Source organism: Sinohyriopsis cumingii, chromosome 1, assembly GCF_028554795.1.
Source record: "Sinohyriopsis cumingii isolate HCF-2022 chromosome 1, ASM2855479v2, whole genome shotgun sequence".
In the NCBI taxonomy this organism is placed as follows: Eukaryota; Metazoa; Mollusca; class Bivalvia; order Unionida; family Unionidae; genus Sinohyriopsis; species Sinohyriopsis cumingii.
This window is the reverse complement of record NC_142961.1, coordinates 161,644,604-161,666,651: the sequence shown is the minus strand read 5'-3', so window position 1 is coordinate 161,666,651 and position 22,048 is coordinate 161,644,604. Positions and strand designations below refer to the sequence as shown.

The following is a 22,048-nucleotide window of genomic DNA, read 5'->3' as shown; positions in this document are numbered from 1 at the left end:
AGACTAAGATTGAGTGGGGATATGCAAGAACGTATAGCGGAGTACAACGCAGGGAGCATACTAAGCAGGGAACCAGACTAACTCAGTCTCGGTCTAAGAAAGAAAATAGCATGCAGTTCAAATTGGAGAGCCAAGAAGTCGCTATTGAATGGATTAGTACAAGCGTTGTCATATAGAGTCCATTAACAATACCTCTGCTGATTATTGGTAAAACAGGCTGATTGCAAAATGGGCAAGACGGACATGTGTATGAAATATATTATAAAATGTACGAGTTTTGTTCTTTTTTGTTCCCTCTTAAAATGTATTCGAAAATTTCAATCAATTTTAATTTTATAAACGTCTACCACATGTACTCAAACACATGTGTGCATATAACTCCCTTCACAAGAAGCAGTTTAGAAAACGAGAACTCGTAAGTTACGGGTTTTAGTCGGAAGGACATTTTACTAGTCCTTTGACGGTGAATAAAGATCCATGGAAAAACATGTTCGGAATTCCCAGAATTTGCCATCGGCTGCAAGACTTTAAAGGCATCTTGATACAGTTCTTGTCAATTATGTATGATATTATGGGATGATGCAGTAGAAATTCTCTTTTGTGTTATTTTTGAGTCCTCAGTTATGCGTCCTTTGCTTTGAGGACAAGAGTGATTTCTCAGCTCAGATGAAATATTGGGCTGTATGGTTTGTTCCCATGCACTGCGCTTGGAGAATTTACATGTGGTTTGTATTGTAATAATTGTAATATACACACTGGCTTCGAGGTGACGGATCTGAGTTGGAATCACGTTTGCATTGAGTAAGAATATCATTCCTTTGCACATTTCCTTGCTATTATTATTGATACCTTATAAGTGTTATTGGACTAAAGAATTTGCATGCAACAAACATATAATTTCAGAATAAATTGTTCGTATTAATTTTTCATATCGTTTATAGCTATGTCAATTAACCATACCATTATCAGTTAGGTGGAATTTGCTTTAATTTTACCGTGCACAGTGTAGCATACTCAAGTGAAATCTGATAAAATTAGACACTAAAACGTGTAAAACTACGAAAGTGGCGTACAGCGCTTTTTTTCAGCATCCAGCATCTATCATTGCACAACCAAGGCCTCTAGAAATTATACGAGTTAAAATAACTATGATAATAAAAGTGACCGGAGGTAATTAAGTACAAAAGTCTTCTCTAGGTGTCATTTCAGTGTATTCTTACTTTCTTCGAGAAATTAAACTTTACTGATTTGATATACTAACGGGACCATTTCAAATGTTTAGCTGTCCAGCTTGTGCAATATGTGTGCAGTCTGTTAGCTTTGCCCTTTGTAAAGGTTTTTGTGACTTTCCACATTGAGCATGCATCTGAAACGGAAGTGTTAGTCCTCGGATGTATTATTCCCAATAGTTCATCAAATGTTATTAATTTGACTGTTAGGAAATACTTTCCGCTCTTGCAGCTACCCGGCAATTTAGTATCGCTTTCGTTGATAAGTGGGTATCTACATATGTGTCCGCATTGCATTAATTTACCACCTAGTCACGATTACAACGGATATAAACTGACCATTAAGAAGCCGTGTTATCGGTTCACTGACGCAGATTGTCAGCTTGTATTACAAACTGGACACGACTTCCATAAGGGCTCAAACGTTTGTCGCACACGCCTTGATTTGTTTAAATTGTCAGACCATATAAAGTGATTAAGATAACGAAGGACTTGAGCTTTCATACATGTTGTCTGTGTTTGACCGATGGTAGCAAATGTAACTGATGTTTGAAAAGTTTGCATTGATGAAAATTTTCCAGATAATAAAGCGTTACATTCGAGCATCATTCTGAGATGAAAGTAAAGGACTGAAATAAAGTTACCACTTGATGTGGTTACTCTGTTAACCAATAAGTATACCTATAAGTAAGATGGTGTGGTGTTTACTGAAACCAGAGAGAGAGAGTGAGATGTTAATCGTCAGAGGTGATAGTGGCAGTATTAGTGGCGACTTTGGTGGTAGCTATTGTACCATATAATGAGACCCCTCAAGATCAAACGCCTTAATTTAACTAATTTTCAGTTTTGATAGGTGTTCGGTTTACTAAGGCTTACTGCTTTCACTTAAGAACGACATGTAATAATTCGTCTTTTTTCATACGAATATCTTTTAATAAGACAGTCAGTAGCAACTCAGCCTTTAAAAAGATTATATTTGAAAATTGGGATCTCATAAGCATATGTATCTGTTTCTATGTTGGTTTTTAATTTACTCGACATTGTTCAGGCTGTTTATAGGTCACTGTCCAGCCACTTGCTTGACCTAAACATGGGTACCAAATTTATTACGCTACACGAAATGTAGCTTAAAATATCAGCGTTTATTCTTAAATAGGTTGCGCGAGAAAGGAAAGAAGTGTCCTCCCTTTGTAATTATTATACAGAACACAGATGACAGGTAAATTGTAAGCAAAGATACGAGCCCTTGTAATGATGGCCATGTTTTCATGTTTCTTTACAAACACTTTTCTTATTCGTCAAACTGATGACATTCGGCGTTGTAATTTCATCGTCGCTGTTCAAATGCCATATTTTCAGGAAATGCTATCTATGTGTCTAATAAGATGTACAAGCTTCTAGAAAGCTGAATTACGGAAACACACCTGACCTACATAGAATACCGAGTAGGCTATCTCGCATGTCCAACATGGTAACCCGACAGGTATCAAAAAGCCGTCGAGACTCGTCTGGCATATTACCTGTTTGGATCCAGCGAGAGACACCTTGTCACTTAGTATTCCTATAATCCATACAAACCGGTCGATTTCTATATATTTTGTCAGTTTTATTTAATTTTTTCACATGTCAAATGTGCTTTCCAAATTTATATGTAAAGTATATTCTTCTTTCTAGTAGAAAAGAAAAAGAGAAATTGAAAGAGTCCAAAATAGAAATTGTCAAAAATAGAAGGAAAGCAATATTCTTTTTTTCTCCATTTGAAATGTGGAGATATTTTTATTCTGAACAAAACTTTCAGTGCGAATGGCAAGACCTTGAAATGGCAAACTGAATGAATTGAAACCATATTCACCAGACGTTTACAGTAATCTCGAATAATCTCCCTTTATAATAATAATTGGATATATCTTACTCTTGTCGTTAAACAAATGTGACGATAATTTGAATGGTAATTGTTCTTGGGGGTTGGGACGGGGATGGGGGATCTACTACAGTACCGATATCAGCATCACCTCTAGCACCACGTTATTGGAACTTGTGGTTATAACAGTATATGTTGTACGCAAAATTGTCAAAACCATTGGTACCAGTGAAATGTGATTCGAATATCGGTAAACAGAAGCAAGTTATCATTTCAAATGCTGACTTATGCAGCAACTGTATTTTGTGCCATTACAACTGACCAGTGTGAAAGATTTTTCTTAAAACTAGAAAAACAAAAATTGGTTTCGTTTCAACTATTTTCATATACTGCTGACATTCACCCGCCATTGCAGGTTGTAAAATCTTTTGTTTCATATTTATATTTGCAAATGTGATATCACTGATGAGTCGCTAATTTTATGTTAATTGTATTCTACAGTTGCAGTGGTTCAACAGTTGAGAAATATTACTGTTGCAATGATTAAATTAACCGTTGCAACAACACCAGTGTTAAAAGTATCGCTGCAATGGAAAAATATTACAGTTGCGCCAACAAATTTAGCGGTGCACCGATATTTGGATACATTTCCAACATTACCGTAGTTTTGACCCTTTGCGTACATCGTAGTGACAATGTGGCAATGATGTTGGCGGTGTAAGTTTTAGCATTTATGATAGTAATAGCAGCAACAACAATAGTAATAGCAGTAGTAGAAGAAATTAATGAAGGAGTAGTTGTGTTAGTACATCTTTATAATATGATAACACGCGGCTAACTGTATCTTAATTGAATTCAGATAATTGTCAATCCTGTTTACTATGAAAGGGGTCAAGGTAATAGATTTTAGTGTCATTAACATTTTCTGAAAATTGTCTAGAGTTAAGCTAGAAGTGATCGAAAATACGACAATAATGTAAATAATTTAGGCCCTTCGTGTGTCTGATTGTTAAAATAAAATAAAATAAAATATCGCCACACCTGACTCAAACTCTTACCTCTTAAAGTATGAAAAAATTATTTGACGAAAAGAAAAGCCAACAATAGAAGGCGTTTATGTGAATGTGTGTGTGTGTGTGTGTGTGTGTGATATTTAGATTTTTAACGTAGCTTTAACAATTTTTCAGTCATATCGGTACGATGTCTGCAGCGTGACCGTTTATGGTGATGTCTAGCACTGGGGCATCATGCCGCAGACATGAGGCATGATGTCCCACCCAGTCACATTATCCTGACACCACGCCCACCAGTCCTAACACTAACCTCTTAATGCTGAGCGCGAAGCGAGGCAGCTGTTAGTACCATTTTTGTAAGTCTTTGGTATGACTCGGCCGGGGTTCGAACCCGTGACCTCCCACATCCGAGGCGGAGTCTCTAACCATTAGGCCACCGGAGCGATCCGTTTATGGGAATAAACTTCATGCTGGGCTTGTAATGTTACTGTGTCACTGTTTAAAAAAAAATGTGTTGATCTTGTTTTGGGTTTGATGCCATTTCTCAGCGCATGATAGGATATGCACGACGACCAGTATAAATGGTATAAGAAGAATCCAGAAAGACCACGGTAAAAACCACCGACCCTTGAGAAGCTACTGGCAAGTTTTTCACTTACAAGCATTGGCCAAGACTAGATCACACGCAGTCAGAGGTGAGATGGTAGTGATAGGTAAAGGCGAGCGCTTTAGACCACTCGGCCCCACCCCCGGGGGCCATTTTAGAAAAGGAATATGAAACAGGTTGTGTGTCAAGTAGAACAATGGTGGTACTGGTTGTGGTAGTAGTAGCAGTATTAGTAGTCGTAGTAGTAGTACTAGTAGTAGTAGTTATTATTGTTGTAGAATGTACCTGTTGTCGTTGTTGTTGTTCGTGCACATATACCAATAAGAATAGTTCTAGCAATAGAGCGTGCCGATTTTGAAAGTATAATAGATTTAATCTGATCGTATCCTGATGTGATTCGGACAGAAGAAACTGCTATAAACTTAAATATATATTTTCAAGCAGTTTTGCCGCAAACTAAAGTAAAGAATACATTGCTGCAACTTAATGACACAAAATTGCATTTTCTGGATACTTTTTATGATTCATTAGAGACAATAGTCGTAAATTAAATTTAATTTAATTTAATTTTTATTGAAATGAATAATCGATAGTTCTATTTTCGAATGTTGGTAATTTAGTAGCATCTTTTTTAATTCAATAGTTTCACTATACTCGCTTATAAGTCGAGTTTAACAATAAACTGCACAGATACAGCTCTATTTTTTGCATAATACATGACCAGATCCGAGCCTATGCGGTTTGTTAGGAATAATCAGTAGAACAACTACATAGACCCAAATCTCCCATCGCGTTACGCGACGTCAGATCTGTTGTTTTCATTTGGACTCGACTTGTAATTATTATTATATGGACGGTACCTGATGTAGTAATATTTGTTAGCATTTATAACTAGAGCATCCAAAGTTCAAATGAACCATTCGTGTTATCTGTTTGCTAAAAGAATTACGATATAGAATCTTCAATATATATATATATATAATTGAAATAATATAAATTTTAAACGTCCTATGTGGAGTCGCGAAAGGAAATCAGCAGTATTCAATTTGAATTTTGTTTTGTTTGTGTCTCCTGTTTTGTTTTTTAACGCATGATAGTGACAAATCCTCTCCAGTCACAGTCTAAGGTTATTGATAGGACATTCAACCATGTCCTGATTTTGCTCGACCTGCATGATTGAGCTATTGACAGGCTACGAAATTCCTTTAGGATTTGTCGACACATTTTTCTTCTTTCTTGAAAACTAATCCAGTGTTTGACACGCTGACTGATTTTAAAGATAAATATGGATTTTCAGGAAAATAAAGAGTTAAAAACTCCTTTAGCCATTGTATATATGCTAGTGCTCACGATTTAGCTTGCATCTGTATTATTAACGGGAATAATGCGTATCACATATGTGCATTTTGTGTGTGTGTGTGTGTGTGTGTGTGTGTGTGTGTGTGTGTTTGAGTGTGTGTTGTAGTCGACAATAATTAGCAATACACTGGATTTTAAGAAACTGGGCAAAATGTATAATTGTGTCATTTTTCGAAATTTGACAAATCAAACACATTTTGTACCAATTAATACACTTTCCATCAAGCTTACACAATTACAGAAAATATCAGCATGTTTCAGGTGGTCATACAGATTATTAAAAAGGTGGCAGTCACTGCAGATTGTTTGGTAGCTAAGAGTAATGGGCCACTTGCTGATAATTTGTTATTTAAATCAATAAATGCACAGGAATTCAGAAAAAATATAACTGAAAAATATAAATACATTTCTCGCAATTAACAAAATACTCTGTTCTAAATTTTGTGGACCATGCATATTTCTATAAAGCAAAACTACCATCAAGTCCCTTGAAGACTCTCAGAGCCCCAAGTGGGCGAGTGGTCTTAGACCGATCACTCAGATATTTAACTTCTGTCCGCATGAGTCTCGCCAAGACCTCCGTTTGTATGTGATAGAACTTGAGAGTAGCATTCCTTGGGTCGGTGTTTCTCTCCGGGATCTCCCAGGTTCTTCCATCACCAAATATACTGGCCGCCAAGTATAGTCTATCATGTGCTGAAAAATGGCATCATACCCATCAAGATAACAAAAGACCCTAGACCACTCATAGTTTTATAAATCAAAATACCATTCAGCCTCTGGAACAAATGTTAATTTCTTGAGTATGCACATACAATGAGTTGAACACAAAATAATTGAAGTTTATAACAATATGGCAGGAAACTAGATGTGGCCCCATTTACTACTGTGATAAATTCCAAACACTTTAGAGAGACAATTTAAGTCATCATTGATCAGAACCTACACAGACATCAATCAAGCGTGTGAACACGTTAAATAGAACAAACAGAAAATAAAATAGGTCAGTTTAAAAATTTGGTTAACTGAGCAATCTACGTAAACACCGTATAAGCAAGAAAGAGAAAGATTTCCTGACAAAAGAGATTTTCTTAGTTACGTGGATAACCAGTGGTAGGCATACATTGTTGATTTCCAGTCCTATGAAAATTATAATGAGAGCTTTGAATATTGCATTATTATGATGGAACAGAGTGTTGAAACAACAATGTTAAGCGACTTGATGGAAACGTCAAAAAAGTTTCAACTTACTCAGAAGAAAAAACATTATTAGTGAAACCTTTTAACAAGACCCTGAAAAGTTCACGTGAAAGTATTTCATACAAATAAAGACTGGAAATGTGTTGACGTTTTACCAAATACAAGTGATAGAAATAATAAGACATAGTTATCACAGGTAAATAGACATCAGTCGTGCTAATGCGCGCAAGCGAGAAAACAGATGAAAATTATATATGGATCTAATTGGTTACTTGGCAACTGATTTATTTGAAATACCTAAATGTAAAATAGGAGAAACATTAAACATATTAAAATCAAAACAATAGCTGCCAACGGTTACATTCTAACTTTGCCAATGATGTTTTTTTTCTTCCTTAAATTAGGCAAGTAATTATAGGTTCTCTGGTAGATTGTTAATAGGAAAACTTGTGAGGTGAGGATATGGATGGCATATATATATATATAGGTATCAGGATATGGATCGCATGTTTTGGGGAAAAAGAGAAATCAATAAACGAGATGACCTATGGAAAGTTGAATAATCTTGAAGCCCAAGCTATATTCTTGTTAAACGGAACGGATATGATGACCCATTTAATACTGGGGAAGCAGCAGAAAACTTTCATGAATTGACAAAAAAATGACGTATAAAAGACTCGCCTCTCTAACTGCGAGAGCAGAAATATCATTAATAAGGAACACGAAAACTTTATGGTTATGAAAGACAACGAGTTGCCAGACTGTGATAGACGTGTAAATACAGCACATTTTAAAACGGGGAGTGCAAAATGTGCACGGCATACAAATTGGTTTTCTCATAAAAACCAATTTTCGAAACAAACATAAATCAGTGACTGTAGGGCGTGCACAAAATCTTACTGCTAAATAAACAAACAATAATTTATATTAATAGTAATAGTTCCAGGAGGTTCAATAGTTTGCTTTGCAATAGATTACGTTCATTAGATAAAATACCTTAGCTGACGACCATCTAACTTTCTTAGAGGCTTTATTTGCACTTTGATGAAAATGCAAAGCAAACCTACCAATGCCAAAACAAGCACAATGTTCGGCAAGAAAAGAGAAATATTCAAGACTTCCAAGCATTCATCATGTGACACATCCGATAAGTCCATGTAATGCCGCTGCCACTTTTTTACCAACCAACACAACACATTACCAGTACATGACAAGCCCTTTTTTAAATTTTTTTAACATGAATAACATAATAAACTATAGTCTTCTCTTGTACAGAAAGGAAGTGATAGAAATATTAAAAAGTTAAATATGTATTTTTGGGGAAAACCTGTTTAAGAACATGAACTGGACTAACTAGATATTTCAATTTCAATGTTGGAACAAGACAAGGATGTGTTCTAAGCTCCGTTTTTTTATTGATTTGTTTTAAAAGTTATGAACTAAGTGTGATTGAAGTATTTTCATCATAGAAAATATACCATAGATCTTTAATTTATTTTATGCAGATGATGTTACTGATTGTTCTGAAACTGTGCGACTATTACATCAGATTAATGCCAAGAATGAATTTTGTTCTCTGACATTAACCTAGCAGTGCCAAACTTTAATGTATTTCGAAATAAGTAGCTTTTTGATAAATTATGAGCGGTGGTATTATTGGAGCAGACCAAATAAATATATAGGGTTGTTTTCACATTGACCTTGAGCTGGAATAAGGCTAAATCTATCTTGGCATCACAAACGTTGAAAGCAGTATCTAGAATTTTTAGGTATCAACAAATATATAAAATATTACATATATATTTAAAATATGTGTTGCTATGGTGAAGCCAATCTTATGTTACGGTTCATGAATAGGGCGGGATGAATATTCTCCAGAAATCGATGCAATTCAGCAAAGATTTTGTAAACGATATCTGAACGTAGCAAATGCTGCAAATAATTTTGTCTGTCTAGGTGAATCTTGACGATGCCATTTAAGCACAACTTATATGTTCAGATGTGTGAAGTACTAGATCAAAATTATACGTATGCCTATAAGAAGATATTCTTTCCAATTTTATATTTTGTAAAAACTGTTTGATGCCTCAAAAGTACATGGGTCAGTAAAGTTTAAAAAAAAGTTTGTTTTCTTTCTCGTGGAATTGGTTATGCATGCTTATTGCAAGGAACGGGTGACAAACTCTTTTGTGGCTATGTTCAGACAACGTCTTTCTGATTCCTCAGCACGGATCTTTTCATGTACGGTGGGCCATTCAACAAACTATGCTTATTATAGTCAATACAAGTCGTTATTGGAAATTGAGAAATATATCATTATTAGATTTACCTTTCATTTTCATTTTTTTGTTTTCGATGTTCTAAACATGATCGGATGACTGAATGAGAAAGACTCACTAAAATTGAAAGAGATCAAAGAGTTTGTAAGCTACGTCTTGAAGAAAATATCAAGAGTATAGAATAGTACTATTTTTGATATAGATAGTTTTAACAATATCCATTCCATTCTGAAATATGGTTTGTTTCCTCTGAAATGTCTTTTTCAAGTCTGTATCTGTCTATGTGTGTGTGTCTCTCTCTGTCTGTTTGACTGTCTGTCTGTGTCTCTCTCTCTCTCTCTCTCCCTCTCTCTCTCTCTCTCTCTCTCTCTCTCTCTCTCTCTATATATATATATATATATATATATATATATATATATATATATCATGCATACATAAAGACAGTTATACCAATATATATACATTGCAGACACAATGAACGGACGAAGAGATGAACAGAACAAATATATGTTTCAAAGTTTGGCTAGCTTTGATACAGGTCATCATGGTTTCAATATTTATAAAATCATCAGAATTTTCGTCGCAGAAAGTGCTAATAATTCCAGACACAAAAAGCCTAAAGAGTTTTTACCTCAACATGCTGACAATACTTAAAGTTAGAATATAAGAATTAGGGAAGTATGTAAATCATATTTCACATTTGATATCTAGATCTCACATTGAGTTCAGTTTCGAGTGAACTAAAATATTATGTGACTCAATAAACGGTGTCAATGGCCAGTCGACTTCAACACCAGCGATGATAGATTATGTTTGTATGCTAACATAAATTCAGTCCTTCTCATCGACTGGACCTATCGCTTACAAAGTTTCAATCATTTAACCTTTCCGCCCAAGGTTAGATATGCCAATATTAAGATGGAGAACATGTCCTATATTCGGTTGAAGAGCCCAGTTTCCTGTATTAGGATGATGACCCCCAGGTCCTGTATTCGGATGAAGAACCCCCAGGTCCTGGATTCGGATGAAGAGCCCAGGTCCTGTATTAGGATGAAGAGCCCAGGTCAAGTATTCGGATGAAGAGCCCAGTTTCCTGTATTAGGACGAAGACCCCAGATCCTGTATTCGGATGAAGATCCCAGTTTCCTGTATTAGGACGAAGACCCCCATGTCCTGTATTCGGGTGAAGAGCCCAGTTTTCTGTATTAGGACGAAGACCCCCAGGTCCTGTATTCGGATGAAGAGCCCAGTTTCCTGTATTAGGACGAAGACCCCCAGGCCCTGTATTCGGATGAAGACCCCAAGTCATGTGCTCGGATGGAGAGACCAGGTCCGGTATTCGAATGGAGAACCCACGTCCTGTATTCACAGAGGTTTATGACCACGACACTCAAGCAAAAACTCAAAATTCGAAACTTGTCGCTCAGTAACTTTGAATAGAAAAAACGTTAAGACATGAATATAATTCGGGTTTTCTTAACTCATCTGCTTCTGTTTGCATGCTAGATTTTAATAGTTTGAAATTATTGCAAGTACCGAATACTAGTCTAGATATTGGAACTTAATCTAGCTTTTCATTCCCAACGTTTCCATTATACGGATCAAATTTATGTTTGGGCCTTTTTCACTACCAGACACATCTCCAGAATTCATTGTTGCTGAATCGTTACTTTATTACACTGGCTGTGGAATGGCCGTCCAACCCACAATCAGGATGAATTACTGACACACATCTAAATAGTTTTATCATGTATGAAGTACACATTCAAAAATTTATATAACTTCGTTATTTTTAATCCAAATATAAAAGAAAAATTCGCTATCGGCCAAACGTTTTCCTTTGTTGTTTCTACTGACGTGAAGATAAAAATACCCCAGTTCTTTATATCGTCTGACCCTTTGGGTGTGATTTTTTTTTGATCGATCATGTATGATTGATTATATTATACCTGAGTATTTCAAATCTAGTCCAGTCGTTTCTTATTCGTGGTGTACCAGTTTTCATGGATGTTATTTATTTGACTTGTGCAGATGTTTAGTTGTTTGAATGTGTTGATCCCCTTGTCTCTAGGTAACAGTCAACTATATTTTAAACAATGCCAAACTGAATATTGGTTGTTACATTTGATTCAGGTTATCTGAATCTCATGAAGGTGGTATTGATCAGCTTTAGAGATGAGAAATACAGTACAGCTTCTCTGCCACTGTTAAGGTTTGATCATTTCGAGACTAACGGGTAAATTCACGCGGGACCAGCGAACATGGACTAGATGTTATATGTTTAATTACATACAACCATACATACATACATACATACATACATACATACATACATACAAACATACAAACATACATACATACATACATACATACGTACGTACGGACGTACGTACATCCATCCATCCATCCATACATACATACATACATACAGTGGCTGGTTTCTCTACACGTGGTTTTTAGTATCAGCAACTATACATGGCTGATTATTTGAAAATAACACTTCAGTTTTTTCATGTTTGCTTTTTGTTATTCTAAAAATCACATCGATTCACATCAGAAGCCGCAATAAACGGTATATTCCCACTGTGACTAGTAGTTCTAGTCCCAGGTTTGCATTCACAATACCTGTGAGAGTTTCGATAAAAGTGGTTTTGAGATGATTCAATTAGAAGTTGTATTCGACATAATTATATCATTGATAAGTTCAAGAGTAATGGGTTGATTCTGTTATTGGATTTCATTTGAAATCTTTGTCCAGGATAAAGCCACATTGATTAATATTAATTTTCTTTTTCTTGGGTAAAGGACTGAACGAAAGAACTTTTCTATAATTGGCTACCGCCACAAACAGGAATACTTTCTTTGACAAGCCATAATAGAATTTTTTATCTTTGTATGAATATATACATCTGTAACAGTTGATAGGATGGGCGGTTGTCAGGGGACGGGTTCGCAAACATGTATGTCACCATCATGGAGGAGCAGACACAGGAATAAATATTTATTCACCATGCCGATTGTGATCACATATCAGATTTGTTTTAAAACCAGTTGTAAACAGACATACTTAATTATAGCTCCAAGTAGAATTGCACCTTGATCAATATGATCTCTGAGAGAAAAAAAATCAATAATGTTTTTATTAATAATGATTATTTAGGATTGACTTAAACTTGTTTCCAATCAACAATGTTTTGATATGTTTCGTACTGGTGAATCGTATTTGGCTGTATAAGAATCGGCAGTCAGAATAAAAGGAGTACCATGTTATTGGAAGAAATTTAGATATACTTATAAGGTTATTTAAACAGTTAAATTAAACTCACAAGATAACGAGATTCAACAGAGTATATTTTTTTACGTTTTAGAAGATATATTTTTCCAGTTAGTGGATATGCTGCATTTCTGTCGATAATTTTGTATATCCATCAAAAATTATTCTACAGTTCGTTTGTTTTTATTTTGAATAATACCAATATGGTTGGTAAATAAGAAAACAAACTAGTCAGAAGTTCCTAATACAAATATTATTTTGTTTAATATTTAATTTAATTAATTTAATTAATTTAATATGTTCCGGTTATAAGACATATCACAGAAAATGCATATTGTTTGTGTACAAACGGGTGTAATATAATTCAATCGACCATCTTCATTAAATATCTAGCTATTGTAAATAGTGAATGCTGGTGTTTCGTCATCACATTTCAAATGCTTCTGCAGTTATATTTCTACAAGAAACTCCTTTACTGCATTTGATTCAGACCAAATGCATTATGGGATCGTACAAGAATCTATGTATAGTTTATTAGAGTATGAAGTTAGAAATTCAAAAGAAATTTGTATTAAACAAATCCCAATTAGATTGCTGGCTCTTAAATGATTATTTTACGCATTTTTTACCTTCATCGCAACCAATCTCTTGATTTGGAGATTATTTTTTAAAAAAATTTGCCACCGCTTGATCATAACTTGTTATTACAAGACAACATTGGACATTTCTAAAAATTTAAGTTATCTTGCCACAATTTTAATTTCTCCTGCGATTCAAAGTCAGGGGCAAATTGAGCAAAGTCCACACAGATGCATGGACGCACGCGCATAATTGCAATAAAATGGTTGACACAAAAGTTAACCATGCCTGGAATTTAACAATATTACTTTTATCTTTACCAAGCGGTCTAAAGAGCTGCCATCTCGCCTCAATCTGCATGGGTTCGAGTCTCGGGTTCGGCCAATGTGGGTATGTGAGAAAGCTTACCAGTAGCTTCTCGTGGGTCGGTGGTTCTTTCCGATGTTTGCCCGGATTTCATCTTCAACCATTTATACTGACCACCATGTATAGCCTATCTTGTCCTGAAAAATGGCGTTAAACCCTACAACGACAACAACAACTTTTACCTACACGGAATATCTTGCCTTTATTTCACTAACATAACGTGAGTCTTGTCTTCAACTTAGTCTCGAATACAGACATCTGATTGGTTGAAACTGAATTTAAATTCTAAGTCTCGAATACAGACATCAGATTAGTTAAAGTTTGAGGTTATAAATGTACTGGTCAAATTTCTTTGGGATAGGCTTACCATTAACATTTATGATGGTGAAAAATGTTCCAGAATCATCAGGATATTTTTTGTCTAAAATGCATCGATGCAAAGACTGAACGTCTTGAACTGAACAATGGACGAATATTTTTCTTGTGTTTTACTGTGAATATTTATTCCTCTTTTTGCGTAGGTTTGATTTTTCTATATTCTCATAATCTGCGAGATACAAAGGACAAGCAACATGAAAATCTTGTTTTTCGGTTCATTTATAAAGAATATATTCTTTCAATCGCGTTGTTGGATAGATTGACAAAGAAACGACAAAATGAATAAACTAATGGATGATTGAATTGATTTATGGACGTATATATCTTTGATTTTGGTAAAATAAGCAAAAGAGAGAAAGAGAGAGAGATAAAGAGAGAGAATGTATGTAAGACGTATGCGTGGCTGCAGAAAGAGCCTGATTTTTAGGACTCGCGATACTAATTCAGTTCAATAACTTTAAATTTCTGAGTGTGGCGGCATTTTCTGGACCAACATGCATTTGAAACACGTGCTTTCAATTCCGGGGCAAAGAATCGTGTGCTAATTTCAGCAATGACTGTTCTAAACTTAAGACTGAAATTCAACCAATAAAACAATGTCACTATTTTTTCACTTTCAACTAGGATAACTCTCAAAATATTCTTTATCCTAAAAAACCCAAAAAACTTATATTATCAACCAATCCTGGCCAGCTAAACCGTTATATATACTCTAATTTATGTTCAACCAGTTCCAGACTGGTTCCCAATTTTCTATAAAGTATTCCCGATTGTCCTTCAACTTCATACAAGATACCTACATTTTTGGTTAATTGAATTATTTAAATATTTACTACAAACGACTATTTCTATAAATATTGTTACACTGTGTTCCTTATATAACGATCTTTTCCCGCGTACTTTGTAAAAACTTTTTTCCTGAGCACTGAAATCTTAATTCATCGTGTACGCCTACCACGCATGGGGGTGGGGAGGAGGTAGGTCTTTATATATATATAAAAACACTTTGATAATACTACGCGACATTACAGTGTGCTTACACTTTGACTTACAAAATTTAGCATTGCTATGAAAAATAGAAAGAGATAAAGCAATCAATCTGAAAATTCAAATTACATAAAAGTTACAGTTACTAAAACATTAGTCACCGTATATGGTGAAGTATAGCGTATTTACAAGTCATTCGAAGTTTATTTATCCCGTTAACATAGGAATTTACTATCAATACAGTAACTACAGTTTATCTTTTTATAAAGCAAGTCAAGTGGTTTTCTAACAAACAACTCTGCTATCGATTTGCTTTCCAGGTCGCCGCCCTTCTTTACTGGGAAAATCTCGATAAATATGATTTACTGTTCGTGGATTGGTTGATCTATATGGAGGGAGTATAAAACCTCTATGGCCCATTCACTCATGCCGCCTGTACTCTGTACCGCTGTGATTCATGACAACGAGGAACAACCACTGTGTATACTTTGCTATTCTGAACCAAACAGAAATATCTGTGTTATAGAAATGGTTGTTCGGACGGTAGACAAGAGAATAGTTCAGTGTGCAATAGTTGGAGACGGAATGGTAGGAAAGTCTACAATGGCACTCTCCTTCTTAGGGCAGAACTTGCCAAACGAATACGTAGCAACAGTATTCGAAAATTATGCCGGTAAGTAAATGACCAAGCCTTTTCACATCATACATACCATGTTAGGAATTATATTTTCTTTAAGATAATTGTCCTACATGCACCGGATCTTTTTTGTGTGACAAATTCATTAGAGTGCAATATTCTTATTTTTATTTAGATATATATCGAAACTCTTATGTTAAATTGTGTATCTAATATATTAATACATTTCCACATGTGTCTTTAAGTGCGTCACAGCTGCCAATCAAGAGGTCGCGAGTTCGAATTTTACTTTTTACTTTTTTGAATTCCTGTCCTAGGATGGGCATATAATCCACTTAATCAAAGATTCAGCCGTTAATTACAAAGATACATATAAACGAATGGACAGACTAACATACATGAAAGTGAATATCCCTTTTTTTCTCGATGCAAGTGATGTGCGTGTGTATGAGAGAGAGAGAGAGAGAGAGAGAGAGAGAGAGAGAGAGAGAGAGAGAGAAGTGTCGTTTATAGTCTGAGCATGCAATATTTTTGTAGAAACTATAATTCAATATCCCATCACAGGTCGAGTATCGGTGGAAAGCGAACAGTACACGGTCAGCATCTTCGATTCTGCTGGGCAGGTAAGATTAAAAGACAGACATTTCTTCCAGTTCTAAAGCATCCTTGACTTGTAGAATTTCTAAATCTCAGTTTTTAATCTAAAGGTTATTATATATCTCGATCAAACGAAGTTAACTTTGCTAGAGCAATATGTCAGCAACTCAACGCATAAATTTCCCCCAATAAACCTATATAAAACCCTGCGGTTTGAAATCCCACCTCCAGTTAATATACACTGAAAAATGCGCCGTGTCATCGTGTTGATCGACCGCATGTAGTAAGTACAGGTAAATTGATATGTGGTCTCGACTTGAATAGCGCTAAGATTTTACGTATTACGCGTCAAATTTTGTTGGAAGTTTAGCTGTACTTTCTCCACGCGAGGTAGCGAATTTAGTTTTTGTAGGGTACATCTAGTATCACTGATGCCTGAGCGAACCCATGAGAACCGCCATTTTTCCTCACTTGCCTTGACCAGCCACAATGAGCTCAGCTTTAACATGCGTCGTATTTGTGTAACTTATTATTGCTTACAATCCAGAGATCGTCACGTTTGCAACCCGATGACTACGTACAGCAAGCGCCCTTGATACCTGGTTCGATCCGCAACCGAATCATACATGGCTTAAACTTTCTCAGACCTCGAGTAAAGTCCTAAACAATCATCAGTATCATTGTCGAGTTTCTTCAAAATTTGCTGAAATAAGTCACAGTGTCGAAGTACAAGTAAATACTATTTTATTTTCATGTTTAAATGGCGGAGACTTAATCAATGTAAATTAATCAGGATGTGTTGTAGAAGAGAAGAGGCGACAGAATGTGATCTCTTGTACTGTCACATGGTTTCATGTGATCCACTTATTATCTCTAACGTGTTGCAAATTCACATTCCATTGAGATAGCAATGGCTGGGAGGTAAAATTTTACTGGATATTATGATGTTATCATTTACTCCATAAGTACCACAATGGTGAATAATCCGTGTTAAATTACGTCTTAAATCAAATCATATGATTTGTATGGCCCAGTAAATTCAAAGTGCAATTTCAGCGACATTTTGGCTCGAAGTCACTGTATATGTCTGATGGTTTGATTCACATTTTACACATGAGACTCGCATATTGAAACATGATAGGACTGTTCGCACACCAGGACCAAGCTGATTGTCCTTAAATTGACAAGGTTGAATGATATGTCGGAAAGGTCGAAAGAAAGGAAGAACGATAGATAGATATAGATAGAAAGAACGAAAGAGAGAGAGATAAGACGAAGAGAGAGAGAGAGAGCAAATGAGGGAAAATGTTTCAATTAATATGAGAATTTAAACCTTTGCTTTAGTCACACAACGTCTTATTAAGCAAATGTTTTTTATGTGAATTTACTTATTTGACTTCAGTTAAAATTAAATCGTATGGTAGAATATATTGTTCTATATAATGATTACTTATAATAAGAAAATGTATTTCCTCTGCAGCATGACTATGAAGGACTAAGAGCCTACACGTACAAGGACAGTGAGGTATATGTCGTCTGCTACTCTGTAGTTGATAGAGAGTCATTCCAAAATGTCCGGGAATTCTGGGTACCGGAAGCTAAAGGTTTCATGAAGAGGCGAAAGCCAATAATTCTTGTGGGAACTCAGACAGACCTTAGAAATACGATCAATTGTGAAATGGACAGCGTTGTTACAACAGAAGAAGGTAATGAACTGGGCAAAGAAATTGGCGCAGAATCTTTTGTGGAATGTTCGTCTGTTCTGTGCAAAGGTGTCACAGAGGTGTTTCAGAACGCGGTTCTGACTGCTTTGAAATACAGAAAAAAGAAGTCCAACATCTTCCACAAAATTCTTGGGCGATGATTTTTTTGTGTGCAGAACTGACTTGATGCCAAGCCCGATACCAATCGTATGCTACGTCTGTAATCATCCGGACCTTTGAACATGGCCTTTCTCGGGGTTTACATTACGATTCAGAACCACGGACTTTTCTTCCACAAAAGGCATTTCGATTTTCAAAGGTTAATATCGTTCTTCCAATCCTAACTGATACACGTATCCAATGAAATAATAGATATACGATTCTGACAAAATGTGTGACCTAATTTTTTAGAACAGAACTAAGCGATTGATTATTTGCTTACCATGACTGAAATAAGAAATACCAATGAGTTGTGGGTGACCGATGTTAGTCATCCATCACAGTCGTTAGAGTTTACTGGACAACATCTTCATGACTGACTCATTATCCTGTCATACCAAATGTCAGATAATCATTGATAACCATCAAGCAATCAGAGATGAAACAATAATTAGTAAGGCCATGGTCAACTTCACCTGAGAATGGGTCAATGAAGACAATTATTGAAGTCTGTCCTTGGACAGTGTAGAGAATACTCGACAAACCTACCATGATCATACCAAGAACTTTTGTACTGTGTTTCTTTTCTTAAATGCCACATTATATAGAATGTATGTGTGTAAAAGGTATAATCGCACTTTTGAACATCATAGTATGTATTCAAGCATTGCGTTTAACATCTTATTCGAATGTGGGAGTATGTATGCATTCAATGAGCTTAACATCATATTCGAATATCAACCTGATTACAATCAGATCTCCACTGTTCTACGTGAAGACCTGACAGCAAACGCTTAGGGTTCATGTACTGATGACCTTTTAATTAGCTAATGAAAATGCAGCTTTCAGAAATTAGAAAGTGAATCAAACCACTTGGCACATATTGATTATCAGTCTAAGCTCGAAGATAAAATTAGCTATTTTGTAATAACATGGGTCATCAGAATATAACCCTTAAGCGGTCGCTGTCAGATCTTCACGCATACCAGAGTAAATTTGATTGTTATCAGATCGATTCGAATACGAGAGTACGTATGCATGCCAAGCGTTTTAAACTTATTCGAATACGAGATACTTTAATCAACTGTTCTGTTGTGTAATTGCTTTTGACAGATTGCATATATATCGGACGTCAGCTGCGATAAGAAGTGATATATTATCTTCATCTGTCGAACAATTCGTTTGCGTCTTCGTCCAATCGGAAATCATCCACTGAATGTATTCCAGTTGACAGTGTTTCTTATCCATCAGATATATACATTTATGAATAGAGATAAACAGTTTTATTAATATTTTTTTTTAAGTGTAAGAGACATTTTAACAAAATTAACAATATATCTTGATATATTATTGACGAATGTCATCTGTCGAATAATTCAAACTACAAAATAAATAAATTAATAAATTAATAAAGTTATGTTCCTGCGGCATGGGAAGCCTTATGTATTAGAAGTAAGCACAAATACAGGTTTTGAGTTATTTGCATATTATGGTTTCAGCACAACTCTCTCACACTAGCTAGACATGGAGCTAGTGCCAGACAATTTGTTTATTATTATTATTATTATTAATGGCAAAGAATTTGCATATATTTTGTTTCTAGTGAGTTTCTTGTGTTCTCGTTAATTTTGGGAGTTTACAAATGCCAACATTTGAATAAACTGCCACTTATAAGAATGTTAGTTATGTTAGATTATCTTCACACTGTCTATACTTGCTTATAAGACGAGTCCAGCTGCAAACAACGTGGACCCAATTTTGCCGTCACACATTGCGCCGGCAGATCAAGTCGTTTGTTGTTTGTTCCACTGACTTCTCTTAACAATCTGCACGGCGGACCTATATCTACTGGCACATTATACAACTGTAGAACTGGGTCTGTGACGTTTGCCTGTGGACTCTTTTAGTAAGACGATTATATAGCTGCCAGGGTACAGCATCCCGTATATTTTCCTTCTACCCGTGAAGTCCATTCCCTCACTCCAAAGTTTAATCTACATTCCATTTCCACTATCGATCAATAGGAAAAAGTACATATATTTGTACAAGTTCATTCATAGTTTACAACATCAAGTCAACATTTGTAATAAGTTTGCATTTTGTCATAATTGATATACGGATATTCATTAAAATAATTAATATAATTTTTATAGCATATAGAAATGTAATATTAAAAGGATTGATATTAATGAATCGCGTGTTCTTACGTGCGATATTAATGTATCACGTGTATTGTTACGTGCGATATTAATGTATCACGTGTATTGTTGCGTGCGATATTAATGTATCACGTGTATTGTTACGTGCGATATTAATGTATCACGTGTATTGTTACTTGTAATATTAATGTGTCATATGTGCTGTTACGTGTAATATTAATGTATCACATATGTTGTTATGTGTAATATTAATATATCACGTGTGTTGTTACATGTAATTATCTAACTGTTCAAGCTCGAAAGTAATTATCTAGATAGGTTTCCTTCCCAGATTAAGCCAAAACAACGATATGATATACACAGCCATTTTATTAACACTTGTGGCAACAATTTGAAAATTAGAAGGACATTTTAAATAAATGATATTTATAATTTGATATTTATGACCGATTTTATATTGGCATATTTTTCTTAACATTTTCGGACAAGCTGGGCTTTTTAAAATAAATCAATACATGCGACATTGTAGAAATCAATTTGTGCGATGTTGGTCTATTTTATATTAAAAATAAAAATTATTGGCACAAGATACATTTTTCTGTACACTACTCAACAGAAATATATATTAAGAATAATACAGTGTAAGTTTGTTTTCTGTTTGTTATACTATGGCACGTAGGGTTACAGTTGATAACGTTTTATTATGCGACGACTGAACATATCGTCATGTTCATTCTATTGTTACCGTGCTTACATCATATTTATTTATTTATTTATTACTTGATTGTTTGTTCTTATTAGTGTCGTTTTTACATGGCTGCTGGTCAGCATTGTGAAATAAATTGTCTAATGTTTGTAAACAAAAATAAAAATATAACGAATCTATCTTGTTGCTTAACGTTACTCAGTTCTTCACGGGTTTATTTTCTTCTTGCAACTTCAGAAGGGAATGGGTACCCACAGATGTGTGTGTGTGTGTGTGTGTGTGTGTGTGTTCATGAGGATTCAAATTTGGACTTACTGATAATATATCTTAAAAAAAAACTTTTTTTAAAAAACATATACACGCATGACATTTAGTATTATTCTTTATATAAATTCAAATTATTCTGCCAGTTCATTGGCAAAATAATTCCACAGTGTAATAAGGAACTGTTTCATTCATTCTTGAGTAAAAAAGACCACGCCGTAGCCACACGCCAGCTAGAGAAATCACGTCCCCGCTGGATATTGGAATGTACATGCATCATCGCTGGCTATCAATCATAGTCATGTGATATCACAATGCGGGAGTTACTAACCTGTGTCAGCTATAAACGTAAAGAGACATCAGATTAAATTTAATCTAATTACATTTCCTATTATCTATAGTAAGAACACAAGGATGGTTAGATATTTGTTTTGTTTTCGCTCCCCAAACCCTCACCACACTCCACCCCAATAACAACTCATTACTGCGTACAATAAGGTGGGTATATAAGAAACAGAATGTTTACAGTATAACTCTTTTCGTTTGTTTTCACTAAGGCTTATGCGTGCTTGCTAAAGCATGCGAAATCTGTTTTATTATTCGCGCTCATTCAATATAGATTCAAACAGCTCGTAAAGTTTTACAATGTAAAATTTTAATTCAAGTCTCATTAATTTGTTCAACCGGTACG

At 35.1% G+C, this 22,048-nt stretch overlaps 1 protein-coding gene across 1 annotated transcript; it reads left to right on the top strand.

Moving 5' to 3' along the window:
* Nucleotides 1–15,538: 15,538 nt before the first annotated feature.
* LOC149808255 (cell division control protein 42 homolog) lies at nucleotides 15,539–21,270 on the top strand. Its single transcript, XM_089975485.1, has 3 exons — nucleotides 15,539–15,805; nucleotides 16,334–16,392; nucleotides 17,847–21,270. Exons 1-3 carry the CDS (start codon nucleotides 15,544–15,546, stop codon nucleotides 18,228–18,230), a joined length of 705 nt encoding a protein of 234 aa, XP_089831611.1. The 5' UTR covers nucleotides 15,539–15,543; the 3' UTR covers nucleotides 18,231–21,270.
* Nucleotides 21,271–22,048: the final 778 nt, after the last annotated feature.

Excerpts from the sequence above, each read along its gene's own strand:
- LOC149808255 (XM_089975485.1), top strand. The coding sequence starts at position 15,544 with ATGGCCCATTCACTCATGCCGCCTGTACTCTGTACCGCTGTGATTCAT. Across the intron at positions 15,806-16,333 it reads AGTATTCGAAAATTATGCCG|GTCGAGTATCGGTGGAAAGC; the intron begins GTAAGTAAATGA and ends ATCCCATCACAG. Across the intron at positions 16,393-17,846 it reads TCTTCGATTCTGCTGGGCAG|CATGACTATGAAGGACTAAG; the intron begins GTAAGATTAAAA and ends TTTCCTCTGCAG.